At 41.8% G+C, this 15,441-nt stretch overlaps 1 protein-coding gene across 3 annotated transcripts in view; it reads right to left on the bottom strand.

The window, feature by feature from the left end:
- The window catches only part of SNX25 (sorting nexin 25), a 163,509-nt gene that overhangs the window by 26,733 nt on the left and 121,335 nt on the right, over positions 1-15,441 (bottom strand). For all 3 annotated transcript variants that reach the window (XM_048847964.2, XM_048847962.2, XM_048847963.2), the window contains 2 exons: positions 7,342-7,473; positions 512-652 (listed from right to left, as the gene is read on the bottom strand). In XM_048847964.2, coding sequence (XP_048703921.1) covers positions 512-652; positions 7,342-7,473 — 273 coding nt within the window. The remainder of the gene's footprint in view (positions 1-511; positions 653-7,341; positions 7,474-15,441) is intronic.

Below are 15,441 nucleotides of genomic sequence, written 5' to 3'. Positions count from 1 at the left end.
GAGTGATTCCCTCCACAAGTTTGCTACTGAAACATATGGAGGGAACCCCAAAAAGACTTCCACTAAGATTTCTTCCCCCACCCCCTTAATTTCCCCATTCCAAAATGGCAGTCTGTATGCACTCTTGCCTACCCACTTCATTTCTGAAAACAATCAGTCTCCTGTTGTCCATTTTAAGCAGCTATCTCCACAAAGTCTTTGACTTGTTGCTTCAGTAAATTAGCCATCAAAAAGTACTTGTGAATCAAGAAGCTAATAAACTCACCTTTGGAGCCCAACACCAGAGGTTTATAAACTCATTTCCACCAAACTTTGATACAGTTTTTGCTTACATAGAAACGGCTTGTTTTACTTTCTAAACAAAGGTTTCATATTTAAGCTATTTTCTTTATTTTTCACATAGATTAGAGGTGGCAATGGTCACTTTATTTTAAGTACTGGTTTTTCTTCTGAATGTGTGTCTAGTATTTTAAAAGATAAAAACCCCACTCACACAAAAAAGTATTCCTACCTCACTGAGTTTTCGGTGTAAATTCTGAAACTCACTGAGCTTTCTGGGAACTCTCCAGTTCTTCGCTTCAGCTCCACCAACTTCTTGTAAACTCACCATGACAAAGTAGCATGGCACTTGTTCCCCATTTTCTTCTACAACCTTGGGGGTGGGGAGGGAATGTATATTACTGAGACAGTAAATAAATAGCAAAACGTTAAAAAAATTAACTTGCATACAGATTCATGATTCTCGCCACCGTTTCATTCTCTCTGCTTTAGCATAAAGGCCTCATACCAAACTTTGGCTTATTAGACTAAATCTGATCAGGATACTGTGGGTCCTGCAATTTCCCCCCGTTAATACATTCATCTTCTTCACTGACTGCCTTGCAACACCTCCTACATCAACAGAATCCATTTTAAATCTCTTCTTGGGACACAGTCATTTGGCTTTTACAATTTTCAAAGTTTTTTTCATGTTAGATTGGTCTCCTTTCTCTCTCTTTCTGTGTGGTGACAGGCATGCATCCTCCCATATTTTACTGTACAGGTTTTAACTTCTGCTCTGCCTTCTTTCCTAAGCACCGTATTGCTGCTCCATGGGTCACTGCTATCACTCTAATGTTATTAAAAAACCTTTCTGTGCAGAGACAGAAGGGAGGAACTGGGGGACTTGCTCTCACATTGTTTCAATAACCAGAGTCTCTGCATTCAGGCTCAATTCCATTTAAAAAAAAAACAGTGACCTCTCCTATTGCTTACCAGTACTTTATTTTCTTAGAATTTTCTTGATTAGTTTCATATTCTTCATGGTCTCTCTTTTCAACCTTGTCTTCTCTTGAGATATAGATATCCATATACACAAGCCATAGCAATCCTTAAGATGATGCCTGTACTAGCAGGGGTTATCAGGCTGTCATTTCACTTCTCCATTCATTACTTGCGTTTGAGAGTACTTTTCACACATGTACAGCTGCCTCCCATTGGAGGATCTCACATCCTTTACAACTATCAATGAATGAAAACTTACAATAGATATGTGAAGTATGTGTTATCAGATGAGGGAAACTGAGGCAAAGTGAGGTTAAAAGCCCTTCTCAAGAATATAGAGGTGGTCTGTGGCAATGCCAAGGATCAAACTCAGATCTTTAAGATCCTAATCTCATGTCTCAACCAAAACATCACCCTTTCTCTCCATTACAATATAGTTTTCTTCAGAAAACGGGCAAATGGATTAACAGAGCAAAACAAGACAAACAGCTAAAGTAGGAGGCCCTTTCCTTACTAAATAAACCCCTAATGAAATCAATATTTCCAACGTACAGGCATGGGTTTGTTTTGGCTTTTTAGGTAATTTTGCTTGCACAGAAGGTACTTTCTAACTAATTCAATTACAGTCAGGATAAACCGTAAAATTCAGATGATGACAACATCCACTGGGAGGGTTGTAAAAGTCTGGTCATGTCTATTTATGCTAGTGGCAGGCAATTCTAACAGTCAATATACCATCACTGTAAGTGACATTTCATTAAAATGTCTCCTTATAAACTTACTTCTTGTTGTAACACGCTCTTCCTGGGGCTGCACACAGGACCATTAAGGACTCAGCCTAGTGCCGAATGTGTACAACCCCAGTAACTGAGCATTTCAGTGGCTCCCAATGAATTTCCAGATAAAGTTCAAGGTGCTAGTTTTAATTATAAAACCCTACATGGTTTCAAACATAGCTACCCAAGGAACTACCTTTCTTTCCCATGCCAGGCTTCCATGTTTGAGAACAGCAGAGGTGTTTGATCTGAAACTCCTGTGATGCAAAGAAGAAGAAACTGGTGGCAGGGTATTTTCTGTGAGAGTTGAACTACGCAGACTTTTTCTTCCTTGGTCTGGCAGAGCCTGGATTTGTGCCTTCACATGGATTTATGAGGGTTGGGAGATCAGAGATGGAGGGGCTCATGGTAAGTGATCATTATTAGTGACTATTCTATATTACACATTTTTCAAAAGACTAATCACTTGCAGAGGTTCAGGCACATCTGAATAAAATTACCAGCGGGTAGTGGATCCATGGGGAAATTATCTCTACCTTTACTTTAATTATTCCTTCTTGGTGACCTTTTAGAATATACTCAAAGCAGGGGGGAAATTTTAAAGCTAGGTCTTCTAAAATTGGCCTTCATTCTATTTTCAAGTTATTATTCACATGGTTCTGCATAGGGAGAATAATTATTAAATGGAGACATAAGTTTAAAGTTTACTACAGTCTCCCATATGAAATATTTGATAGCTTTCATAATCCCTTTTTGAGCAAAGGGAAGTTATGATCATTTGAAGTACGTGTACATTTGCTATTTTGGACTAGCATGTTACCTAAAAAATGGGCAACACAATTTTCACGGGACTCTCTCTATATGTAAGAGTTTACATCAAACTCCCATTGAAATGGAACCACAAATGGATAGAAGTGAGCTATGACTAGAATACCGGACTTCTCATTTTAAATGCAAATTTACCTTCACCTGTAGTGTTCTCACTTTTATGGTTTTCTTTGTTAATTTGTTTTTTATATTTACAAAACCCATCAGAAATAATGAATCCTAAAACAAGCTAGAAAAACACGATAAGGAAACGAAATTCCCCACCCTTTCATGGTTTTTGCTATAATATTAATATTATTTTGAATCTTTGTCCTACAATTAGAACCTGGAAGCTTGAAGGCTGTGTTCAGATACCACAGTGATGGGCATAGTTTTGAGAATTCATTGAGAATGGCAGGGTACTCTCAGAATTAGGTCTAAGGCTGAACTCCACAGCTCCTTTCATGACATACCCTACTCATACCTTTATCAACCCAGAGTCATTGGCTTAAATAAGAGTTATTCACGTTACACATAGTTAGCTATAGAGAAGAGGACTGACTCAGTACTCCATACTCAAGAGATTTAGATGGTTTCAGACGCTTAATTCTCCTCCTATGACAGTTATATGGCAGCCTCAGGACAATGCAAAAATTCATTATTTCAGAGGGTATGGTCTGTCATTGAGCACCTACTCCACAAAGGGCAAGAATTTCTCTCTTCTACACATGCCTCTGGGCATGAATGTACCCATTTCTTACAAAAGAGGGTACATCTCAGCTGCAGTGCGGGCTTCAATTCAGGCACCATATTAGTAAACATTACCAAGAGTTCAGACGAGAGTAATGAAAAAGAGGAAATCGTTTAGAAAATGGTATGTTCAAATCGACTGAAGAGAGGACCTAAAAGAGGTATAATATCTACAAACGTATAAAGAAGTGTTATAAAGTCAACAGGAACCAATTATTGCACAAAACAAGTTATGGCCCTAAGCTGCAGTAAGCTGGTGTAAATCAGTGCAGCTCCACTCCGCTGTGGAGCTATGCCAATTGACAACAGCTGAGGATGTGTTTTAAGAGTGTTATATTAAGTGTAATTGCAAGTCTCGCTCATGTAGGGTTACTGTTTTTCTACTACCAATTACATTAAATCCTCCTCTCGGTTTCTACAAAACACCCAAAATTTTTTGTCTCCAAAGACAGTTTTATCAGTTCAGCTTGTTTTGAAACAACATCTGCAGACTGCAACATTTGCAATGATTATATTTTTATTTCATACAGCTACATGCTTTTCTGATAAATATAAACCTTAAAAATTGACATATGCAAGTCAAGTTCTACTACAAATAGGGCTTAGATTTTGCATTTTTTTTATTGTCACACAAATCCATTTAGAATTTTATATATTGCTTATTTAGGTTTCAGTTTGAAAACTGTACAGTCACAGACTATTTCCTTTCCCAGTGAGTCACTCTATACAGCAATACAGTAACCTCTGCCTTCACTAAGACTCTCTGCAATAAGGATTGTACAATTTGACTTCAGACTACATTAGAATGAGTTATAAACTAATTCTCTTTCTAAAACACATCTTGCCATCACACCAAAAACTGAGATAAGCAACAATCAGTGTTATAGAGAAGGAAATGGTGCTGACTATTTAGGTCCTCTGAACTGATCTATTCTCTACAGCTAGAAAATTTTAGAATTATTCACTAAATCTTTGCTTGGAAGAACTGCAACTTCAAGACTTTCCCCAGCCTTTCCATTCAATCACAGTGCTGTATAAATAAAATACAATTCAGGTTTCAACATGCACCTAATTGCCTAGTCTACTGGTCCTTACAACTTATTCATTTAGGTCATTGGCTTTCAACCAGTTCTATACTGGGACTCCCGTTATCATACTGGGACCACACCCAGAACCCGCTCCTCCTATTTAACTGGGATCAGGCCAGAACACCCTACCCATTCAGTAAAAAGGGAAGGGAAGAGAAGGGTGGTCGTGACCCTTGACACCTGTTTGCAACCCCGCTGTAGACAACTACCTCTTTGGGTGCTAGGCATTACTGACTTGCCAGGTCAGGATTTTAGCTGTACATGTTAATGCTATAACTTAGAAATCCTGAATAAAATGAAACAAGAATTTAAGAGACCTGGACAGCGAAGCTGGCAAGAAGACACTAATTATTCTAATACAGTATTCATTAGTATAAAAGAGCTAGGTCATCTCACCTACAGCAATACAAAACAGAAAGAAAACAGAATGCAGTACACTAACTGTTCAGTTTAACAAAATGATACATCATGTTTAACATGTTAGATCTAATATCCACTTGAACAGCCGCCTGTGGTTTTGTTCCAAAGAGAGGTATCATTAATTTACAGGAACCTAAGACATAACCAAGTAAATGCAATAGCAATTCATTCCCAAGTTTATTGTGTTTTTACACCATGAAAATTATTTGCACTTATTTATTTAGAAATATATTTTAAGGAACACATTTTATTACTAGCATGGGAAGAAAATCCTACAGAGATCTAATTAGCCTTTACTTCCCTTAAGTCAATATAGAATTGGTCCTGTAAATTGTGCTACTGAGTCACTGTATAAATGTGAACACTTCCTTGTAAGCAAGACACGAGAAGTAATTCTTCCACTCTACTCCACACTGATTAGGCCTCAACTGGAATATTTTGATCACAATGGTCCCTTTTGGCTTAGAATCTATGAAGACACACACACATGCAAACACACTTACCTACTTACTTTCTGGGAGTGTAGCAATAACCACAGCATCAATGCACACAGAGCTGACTTAGCTTTAAAAGCAACTAGAATTGCTGCATCTCTACTACACAAGATGTATGCTGTGACTAAGAAATAGTCTCAGTGTGCATGTAAGCGTCTCTGAGGTTCAGAAAACAATCTTCTTTATTTAGTGAGAAACAGATTTTTAAAAGAGTAAAGAAAAATAGTAGGGTTTACAAACACTTTTAAAGTTCAGGCATTAAGTTTTGTTACAGAGGAAACGCTCAAGGAGGATCTATGTATTTGTCTGATGAGGTAAGTATGACTAATACTGGACAACACCCCCTTTGTAACAAATGCTTCTTGTCTACTACCTAATACATGTAAAGGAATAAGAGAGATTCCACACTTCTTATCTTTCATTGTCCAATCAATAACTTTATGGGTTGAATTGCACAAGTTGCAAGAATTCATTCCATAACTTTGCGTGTCTGTAGTCCTCAAACAAAAGTTAGGTAGGTTGAGTCATCTTCTTCAAAACAAGGAACACTCAGATCTGTACCAGGACATGAGCCACATCTGCAAACATCTCATGAACAACCGGGCATGCGGAGTCACAAATGCTTGCAGTGGAGCACCCATCAGGACTCTCCACGACTCGAAGAATACTTTCCTCTAAGGTTCACCAGGTGACATAAACTACTTCAGAAATTCCCTTTGAGTGTTTCACCTTGTAAGTTGGCTTTCTTACGCCTCATCCAGTATCTCAAACAGTCCTTTAAAACTTAATTGGTATAGAGGATCATAATATGAAATATAGCAAGTGCAAATATTGGGTCTTCTATGTGTAGGAATGTAGGCCTGGCGTGACATAAGTAATTACACATGGGAAAGGCCTCATTTCTTGGAAGACAGGAGTAGGGAGGTACACTGATTAGCATGCTGAAAACAGAGTATTTGTGCTACCTAGGATAAGTAAATGGATCAGCAGACTGGAAAAAGAACGTCTGTACTAGTTAGGATAAGGGTGAAACACCCAAGGAGCCATTTACAATGGACAAGATAATCCTGGAACATAAGATGAGGTAAAGAGTAAGTTGTACATGGATGGTGAATGGACAGAACATGCTCTACAGGGATTGGTTCCTACAAAGTGACCAAGTCAAACCCAAAACATGTGATGCAATGTATAGTAAATGCAATGTAATGTGAAAATGTGTATGAAGGAAGAAGTTTGTGTTGGATGTGTGGTACACCCCCTATACCTACGCCCTACTGTTGAATCTGATCAACTCATTGTAGCTTTGCTGTATGCCAGATAAAGGAAACTGAGTGATGAGACTGGACTCCAACTGAGTTCTTTGGGAACTGAATAGAAGAGGTCTCAGGGGAACCCCAACACCATACATGCCAATAACAGCACTGTATCTCAGTCAGTTAGCATCATAAGATTACAAGGCACAGATCTCAATCTGCTCATTGTTGAAGCACAAGGGTGTTCCTTAGATGCCATACCGCTTTATCCGATGCCTGAACCCACTGATATATTTACAGATGTTCCTATAGCTCCTGAACAACAGAGCTGAAGGATAAGACATGTTTGTGAATGGCGGGGGGGTGGGAGGAGAGAGCTTGATGAGGTTGTTTTAAATACACTCTGACAAACTGAACGTAAGCATTTCTTTTTCTTTATACACTGAGAATTTGAACAGAACCAGAGGATAAAAACACAGCAAAAACATACCTCGCCTGTATTTATGAAGGCTTTCCACATGCCAAGATTTTCACACCACCAATCTGTTCTTGCAATGTGCAACCGCAGGTCACTGTGTTCTCTCTCCATCAGAGTAATTTCATCCTTCAATTTGGAAACAATCTGACAAGGAAAATATAGGAATTACAACTGGTAAGAAACTGCCTATGATAACATAGCCACTGACTTCTTTGGTTATAATATTTAAGAGATGGAAAGGGTGCAGGGGAGTGGAGAGAAAAAGGAATAATCCTGCAGGACAAGTCATTACAAAAATCCCGAATCTGTACAATCTACGCAGTCTAATATAGATTGGTAAAATACACTGTATCAATTAAAAGTCAACTTGCAGTGCTAAAAGAAAAACCTGAAATAGGCCCAGAAATACATGCCAAGTATCACCATTCACCAGGCAAGAGGGGGCAATCAGTACAGAAATATTTTTAAAGGAACACTTTCAAGTTAAAGATTATATAAACATTGTAGGTACTCTCTGTTGACAAGTTTCTCTCTTTAGGAAATACTTAACGTGACTGAACAACCAATGAATAGTTTTCATTCCTTGTGTCTTAATTACCTAACTAAGCATTCAAAGGAGTTACAATTTAATAGGCCCAAAAAAAGCCAAACAGCATTAATTATTTTGGAAGATATACATTTAAAAGACTTTCTTGCTTGGACATAACTCTCAAAGAGATAATCTTCTAAAAGAAAGAAAGCTGTATCTTACAAATGGCAAAATGATTTGCAAATTACTGTTACAGAACATGACTGTAAGAAAATTTGGGAATATATGTAAAAATGTGTGATTAGAACAGTTAAGAAAACAAGCTGATGCTTTCACTTCTATGAAATAGCACACAAATTCAGCTTCATTTAAAGTCCTCCTTGACCAACTTTCATAGATTCATAGATATTTAGGCCAGAAGGGACCATTATGATCATCTAGTCTGACCTCCTGCACAATGCAGGCCACAGAATTTCACCCACCACTCCTAAAAAAGACCTCACACCTATATCTGTGCTATTGAAGTCCTCAAATTGTAGTTTGAAGACCTCAAGGAGCAGAGAATCCTCCAGCAAGTGACCCGTGCCCCATGCTACAGAGGAAGGCGAAAAAAAATTCCTTCCCGACCCCAAATATGGCGATCAGCTAAACCCTGAGCATATGGGCAAGATTCATCAGCCAGATACTACAGAAAATTCTTTCCCGGGTAACTTGGATCTTACCCCATCTAAAAACCCATCACAGGCCATTGGGCCTATTTACCATGAATATTTAATTACCAAAACCATGTTATCCCATCATACCATCTCCTCCATAAACTTATCGAGTTTAATCTTAAAGCAAGATAGATCTTTTGCCCCCACTACTTCCCTCGGAAGGCTATTCCAAAACTTCACTCCTCTGATGTACCAGGGAAGAAGCAACTTGTACCAGGGAAGAAGCAACTTGGTGGTCACATTTATACATCTACAACAATTCTGCCTCTATATATTAAATATTTGGTCTCTTGTAAGGTGAAGGATCATTTACAATTACAGGTATACAACTCCCTCTTCAAACAGCTATCATCCTTCTTGGAACAGCATCTAGATTTTCCAGTAATACCTGCATACAGATCTCCTTGCAATGATTTTATTCTGGCAACTAAGAATGTAACAGTGAAATTATGGAAAAACTCAGACAACAACAAAGGATCCAAAGAAATTGGTATGGTGTGACTACAGGTAAACAGTTGACCTTACATAACAAAATACTCAGACTCTATTCCATTACTGATTCAATTTTATTAAACACATTTCAAAAAGTGTAACAATGCAGAAAGGCATAATGAATCTCTCTCCATATTTTTCATTGTCATTAGAAAAAAAAAGTGTGCACATGCATGCACGTGTAAATAAATCATAGTCTCAAGTTAAAGATGAGATAAGAAGCAATGATTCATATGTGAATACAATATGTCATAATGGCTTGGTTATACAGATAGCACTGATATCAGAAGCAAAACCTTAAAAACTGTAATGCTACTTAAATCAACACCCAGGTTAAACAGAAATAAAATTGTACATAAGCATTCTCTCAAATAGCATTACAATTTTGAGTATTTTGTAGCTAACCATGCGAGTATATGTGTTCCTATGTTTATATACACACGTTTTTATTACGATTTACAATTGTGTTTTTCTTATACTTAGGGTTATAAGGTAAAGAGTGTTACTGAAACAAATCTGTTGTTGCACTCAAATGCGATACCACTGTAAAGTGTGTAATATTTTGCATGAAAATGTATCATTCTATATTCTTGATGACACTTAAGCAAATAAAAAGAAAATGTTCTTGTATTTCTAAAGTAACTAGATTTCCTTACCTGCATCACCAATATCTTCTCACATTATTAAAATGGAAAGAATTGTTAAAAATGAATTTACCTTTAAACACTTAGCCCTGGTCTACACTAGGACTTTAGGTCGAATTTAGCAGCGTTAAATCAATGTAAACCTGCACCCGTCCACACGATGAAGCCCTTTATTTCGACTTAAAGGGCTCTTAAAATCGATTTCCTTACTCCACCCCTGACAAGTGGATTAGTGCTTAAATCGGCCTTGCCGGCTCGAATTTGGGGTACTGTGGACACAATTCGACGGTACTGGCCTCCAGGAGCTATCCCAGAGTGCTCCATTGTGACCGCTCTGGACAGCACTCTCAACTCAGATACACTGGCCAGGTAGACAGGAAAAGAACCGCGAACTTTTGAATCTCATTTCCTGTTTGGCCAGCGTGGCAAGCTGCAGGTGACCATGCAGAGCTCATCAGCAGAGGTGACAATGATGGAGTCCCAAAATCGCAAAAGAGCTCCAGCATGGACTGAACGGGAGGTACGGGATCTGATCGCTGTATGGGGAGAGGAATCCATGCTATCAGAACTCCGTTCCAGTTTTCAAAATGCCAAAACCTTTGTCAAAATCTCCCAGGGCATAAGGACAGAGACCATAACAGGGACCCAAAGCAGTGCCGCGTGAAACTTAAGGAGCTGAAGCAAGCCTACCAGAAAACCAGAGAGGCGAACAGCCGCTCCGGGTCAGAGCCCCAAACATGCCGCTTCTATGATGAGCTGCATGCCATTTTAGGGGGTTCAGCCACCATTACCCCAGCTGTGTTGTTTGAATCCTTCAATGGAGATGGAGGCAACAAGGAAGCAGGTTTTGGGGACGAAGATGATCATGATGAGGTTGTAGATAGCTCACAGCAAGCAAGCGGAGAAACCAGTTTTCCCGACACCCAGGAACTGTTTCTCACCCTGGACCTGGAGCCAGTACCCCCCGAACCCACCCAAGGCTGCTTCCTGGACCCGGCAGGCAGAGAAGGGACCTCCGGTGAGTGTACCTTTTAAAATACTATACATGGTTTAAAAGCAAGCATGTGAAAGGATTACTTTGCCCTGGCATTCGCGGCTCTCCTGGATGTACTCCCAAAGCCTTTGCAAAAGGTTTCTGGGGAGGGCAGCCTTATTGCGTCCTCCATGGTAGGACACTTTACCACTCCAGGCCAGTAACACGTACTCGGGAATCATTGTACAACAAAGCATTGCAGTGTATGTTTGCTGGCGTTCAAACAACATCCGTTCTTTATCTCTCTGTGTTATCCTCAGGAGAGTAAGATATAATTCATGGTCACCTGGTTGAAATAGGGTGCTTTTCTTCAGGGGACACTCAGAGGAGCCCGTTCCTGCTGGGCTGTTTGCCTGTGGCTGAACAGAAATGTTCCCCGCTGTTAGCCACGGGGAGGAGGGAGGGTTGAGGGGGTAGCCACGCGGTGGGGGGAGGCAAAATGCGACCTTGTAACGAAAGCACATGTGCTATGTATGAAATGTTAACAGCAAGGTTTACCGTGAAAGAGTGTAGCCATTGTTTTATAAAATGTGTCTTTTTAAATACCGCTGTCCCTTTTTTTTTCTCCACCAGCTGCATGTGTTTCAATGATCACAGGATCTTCTCCTTCCCAGAGGCTAGTGAAGATTAGAAAGAAAAAAAAACGCACTCGTGATGAAATGTTCTCTGAGCTCATGCTGTCCTCCCACACTGACAGAGCACAGACGAATGCGTGGAGGTAAATAATGTCAGAGTGCAGGAAAGCACAAAATGACCGGGAGGAGAGGTGGCGGGCTAAAGAGAGTAAGTGGCGGGCTGAAGACAGGGCTGAAGCTCAAATGTGGCGGCAGCGTGATGAGAGGAGGCAGGATTCAATGCTGAGGCTGCTGGAGGACCAAACCAGTATGCTCCAGTGTATGGTTGAGCTGCAGCAAAGGCAGCTGGAGCACAGACTGCCACTACAGCCCCTGTGTAACCAACCGCCCTCCTCCCCAAGTTCCATAGCCTCCACACCCAGATGCCCAAGAACGCGGTGGGGGGGCCACCAGCCAACCAGCCACTCCGCCACAGAGGATTGCCCAAAAAAAAGAATGCTGGCATTCAATAAATTTTAAAGTTGTAAACTTTTAAAGTGCTGTGTGGCATTTTCCTTCCCTCCTCCACCACCCCTCCTGGGCTACCTTGGTAGTCATCCCCCTATTTGTGTGATGAATGAATAAAGAATGCATGAATGTGAAGCAACAATGACTTTATTGCCTCTAAGAAAAGGAGTACTTGTGGCACCTTAGAGACTAACCAATTTATTTGAGCATGAGCTTTCGTGAGCTACAGCTCACTTCATCAGATGCATACCGCCTCTGCAAGCAATGATTAAAGGCAGGAGAGGAGGGTGGTTAGCTTGCAGGGAAGTAGAGTGAACCAAGGGGCGGGGGGTTTCATCAAGGAGAAACAAACAGAACTTTCACACCGTAGCCTGGCCAGTCATAAAACTGGTTTTCAAAGCTTCTCTGATGCGTACCGCGCCCTCCTGTGCTCTTCTAACCCCGCCCTGGTGTCTGGCTGCACGTAACCAGCAGCCAGGCAATTTGCCTCAACCTCCCACCCCGCCATAAACGTCTCCCCCTTACTCTCACAGATATTGTGGAGCACACAGCAAGCAGTAATAACAGTGGGAATATTGGTTTCGCTGAGGTCTAAGCGAGTCAGTAAACTACATCAGCGTGCCTTTAAACGTCCAAATGCACATTCTACCACCATTCTGCACTTGCTCAGTCTGTAGTTGAACAGCTCCTGACTACTGTCCAGGCTGCCTGTGTACGGCTTCATGAGCCATGGCATTAAGGGGTAGGCTAGGTCCCCAAGGATACATATAGGCATTTCAACATCCCCAACAGTTATTTTCTGGTCTGGGAATAAAGTCCCTTCCTGCAGCTTTTGAAACAGACCAGAGTTCCTGAAGATGCAAGCGTCATGTACCTTTCCCGGCTATCCCACGTTGATGTTGGTGAAACGTCCCTTGTGATCCACCAGAGCTTGCAGCACTATTGAAAAGTACCCCTTGCGGTTTATGTACTTGGCGGCTTGGTGCTCCGGTGCCAAGATAGGGATATGGGCTCCATCTATGGCCCCACCACAGTTAGGGAATCCTATTGCAGCAAAGCCATCCACTATGACCTGCACATTTCCCAGGGTCACTACCCTTGATATCAGCAGATCTTTGATTGCGTGGGCTACTTGCATCACAGCAGCTCCAACAGTAGATTTGCCCACTCCAAATTGATTCCCAACTGACCGGTACCTGTCTGGCGTTGCAAGCTTCCACAGGGCTATCGCCACTCGCTTCTCAACTGTGAGGGCTGCTCTCATCTTGGTATTCATGCACTTCAGGGCAGGGGAAAGCAAGTCACAAAGTTCCATGAAAGTGCCCTACGCATGCGAAAGTTTCGCAGCCACTGGGAATCGTCCCAGACCTGCAACACTATGCGGTCCCACCAGTCTGTGCTTGTTTCCCGACCCCAGAATCGGCGTTCCACAGCATGAACCTGCCCCATTAGCACCATGATGCATGCATTGGCAGGGCCCATGCTTTCAGAGAAATCTGTGTCCATGTCCTGATCACTCACGTGACCGCGCTGACGTTGCCTCCTCGCCCGGTATCGCTTTGCCAGGTTCTGGTGCTGCATATACTGCTGGATAATGCGTGTGGTGTTTAATGTGCTCCTAATTGCCAAAGTGAGCTGAGCGGCCTCCATGCTTGCCTTGGTATGGCGTCCGCCCAGAAAAAAGGAGCGGAACGATTGTCTGCCGTTGCTCTGACAGAGGGAGGGGCGACTGACGACGTGGCTTACAGGGTTGCCTTCAGGGAGCTAAAATCAACAAAGGGGGTGGCTTTACATCAAGGAGTATTTCAGGCAGGACTTCACGGAGGGTTCCAATAAGAAATGGTGCACCTAAGTTATTGTTCTTATTGGAACAAAGAGGTTAGTCTGGCCTCTGATTGATACATGGCTAGATTTACCTCGCTGCACCTTCTCTGTGAGTGACTGCAGTGTGACCTAGAGGAATGAGTCCCCTAGACAGGGGAGGGGAGGAAGCAAATGAGTACAAAACAAATCTGGTCTATTTCTTGTTTTGATCCACTCCATCTATCTTTTACATCTTTGGCTGGCAGCAGACGGTGCAGAAGGACTGCAAGCCATCCACATCTCATGGCTGCTCGGCAGAAGACAGTGCAATATGACTGCTAGCCATCCCCATCTCTTGCCTGCCTGGCAGAAGATGGTACAGTACGACTGCTAGCAATCCATATTGCCTGCCTGCTCACCATAAGACGGTTCAATAGGACTGACTGTAGGACTAAAGAGAATGACCTGGTCAAGTCACTCCAAACTTAGTCCCTGCGCCCATGTCTGTCCAGGCGCTCCCGGCCAACGCGACCAGGAGCACCTCGGACATGACAGTGACGGCTACCAGTCATGTTGCACTGTCTGCTGCCAGAAGCCAATGGGTTGCTGCTACTGTGTAGCAATGCAGTACCGTGTCTGCCAGCACCCAGGAGACATACTGTGACGGTTACCTGAGCGGGCTCCATGCTTGCCGTGGTATGGCGTCAGCACAGGTAACTCAGGAAAAAAGGCGTGAAACGATTGTCTGCCCTTGCTTTCACGGAGGGAGGGAGGGAACGGGGGCCTGACGATATGTACCCAGAACCATCCGCGACAATGTTTTAGCCCCATCAGGCATTGGGATCTCAAACCAGAATTCCAATGGGCAGCGGAGACTGCGGGAACTGTGGGATAGCCACCCACAGTGCAACACTCCGGAAGTCAACGCTAGCCTCGGTACTGTGGAAGCACTCCGCCGAGTTACTGCACTTAATGCACTTAGAGCATTTTCTGTGGGGACACACACACTCGAATATATAAAACCGATTTCTAAAAAAACGACTTCTATAAATTCAACCTGATTTCGTAGTGTAGACATACCCTTATACTGTTTGTTCACATTTTGCATTCCTCACAGTCTAGTGAACAAAAATAGGACGGGTGAGTTTTACTTTCTGATTCTCATAAACTAGCCCTAAACTGCAATTTTTGGGAGGCAAACAACCTGGGAGAATAATTCCAAACACAAACAAGTGTCAAGTGGAATTTTTGAGTGGGTGTTTAACTCAACAGAAACATTTTTGTGATATTTTGTTCTGTAAACCTGTGTTTGTATAAATATAAAGCCTAATTCATGTGGAGAGCATCTTTAACTGGAAGTACTTTTTTCTTCTCTGTGAAATACTCCTTGCTCACCGAACAGATCATGGAGGAGCTGAAGGACTATTTTAAGTTTAGTTTAAATTTTGGCTGAATGCCCTGGTGATCAGGTTATTCAGCACATAAACTTCACCTTTAAACTTTCATCTTTTCACTGTGTGGAAACAGCCATCTGTAAGGAATTATGATGTGATTGGAATAAAAGAGACTTGTTGGGATAACTCACATGACTGGAGTACTGTCATGGATGGATATAAACTGTTCAGGAAGGACAGGCAGGGAAAAAAAGGTGGGGGAGTTGCACTGTATGTAAGGGAGCAGTATGACTGCTCAGAGCTCCAGTATGAAACTGCAGAAAAACCTGAGAGTCTCTGGATTAAGTTGAGAAGTGTGAGCAACAAAGGTGATGTTGTGGTGGGAGTCTGCTATAAATCACTGGACCAGGGGGATGAGG

This window comes from Caretta caretta, chromosome 4 (genome assembly GCF_965140235.1).
Source record: "Caretta caretta isolate rCarCar2 chromosome 4, rCarCar1.hap1, whole genome shotgun sequence".
In the NCBI taxonomy this organism is placed as follows: Eukaryota; Metazoa; Chordata; order Testudines; family Cheloniidae; genus Caretta; species Caretta caretta.
This window is presented reverse-complemented; position numbering and strand designations above follow the sequence as displayed.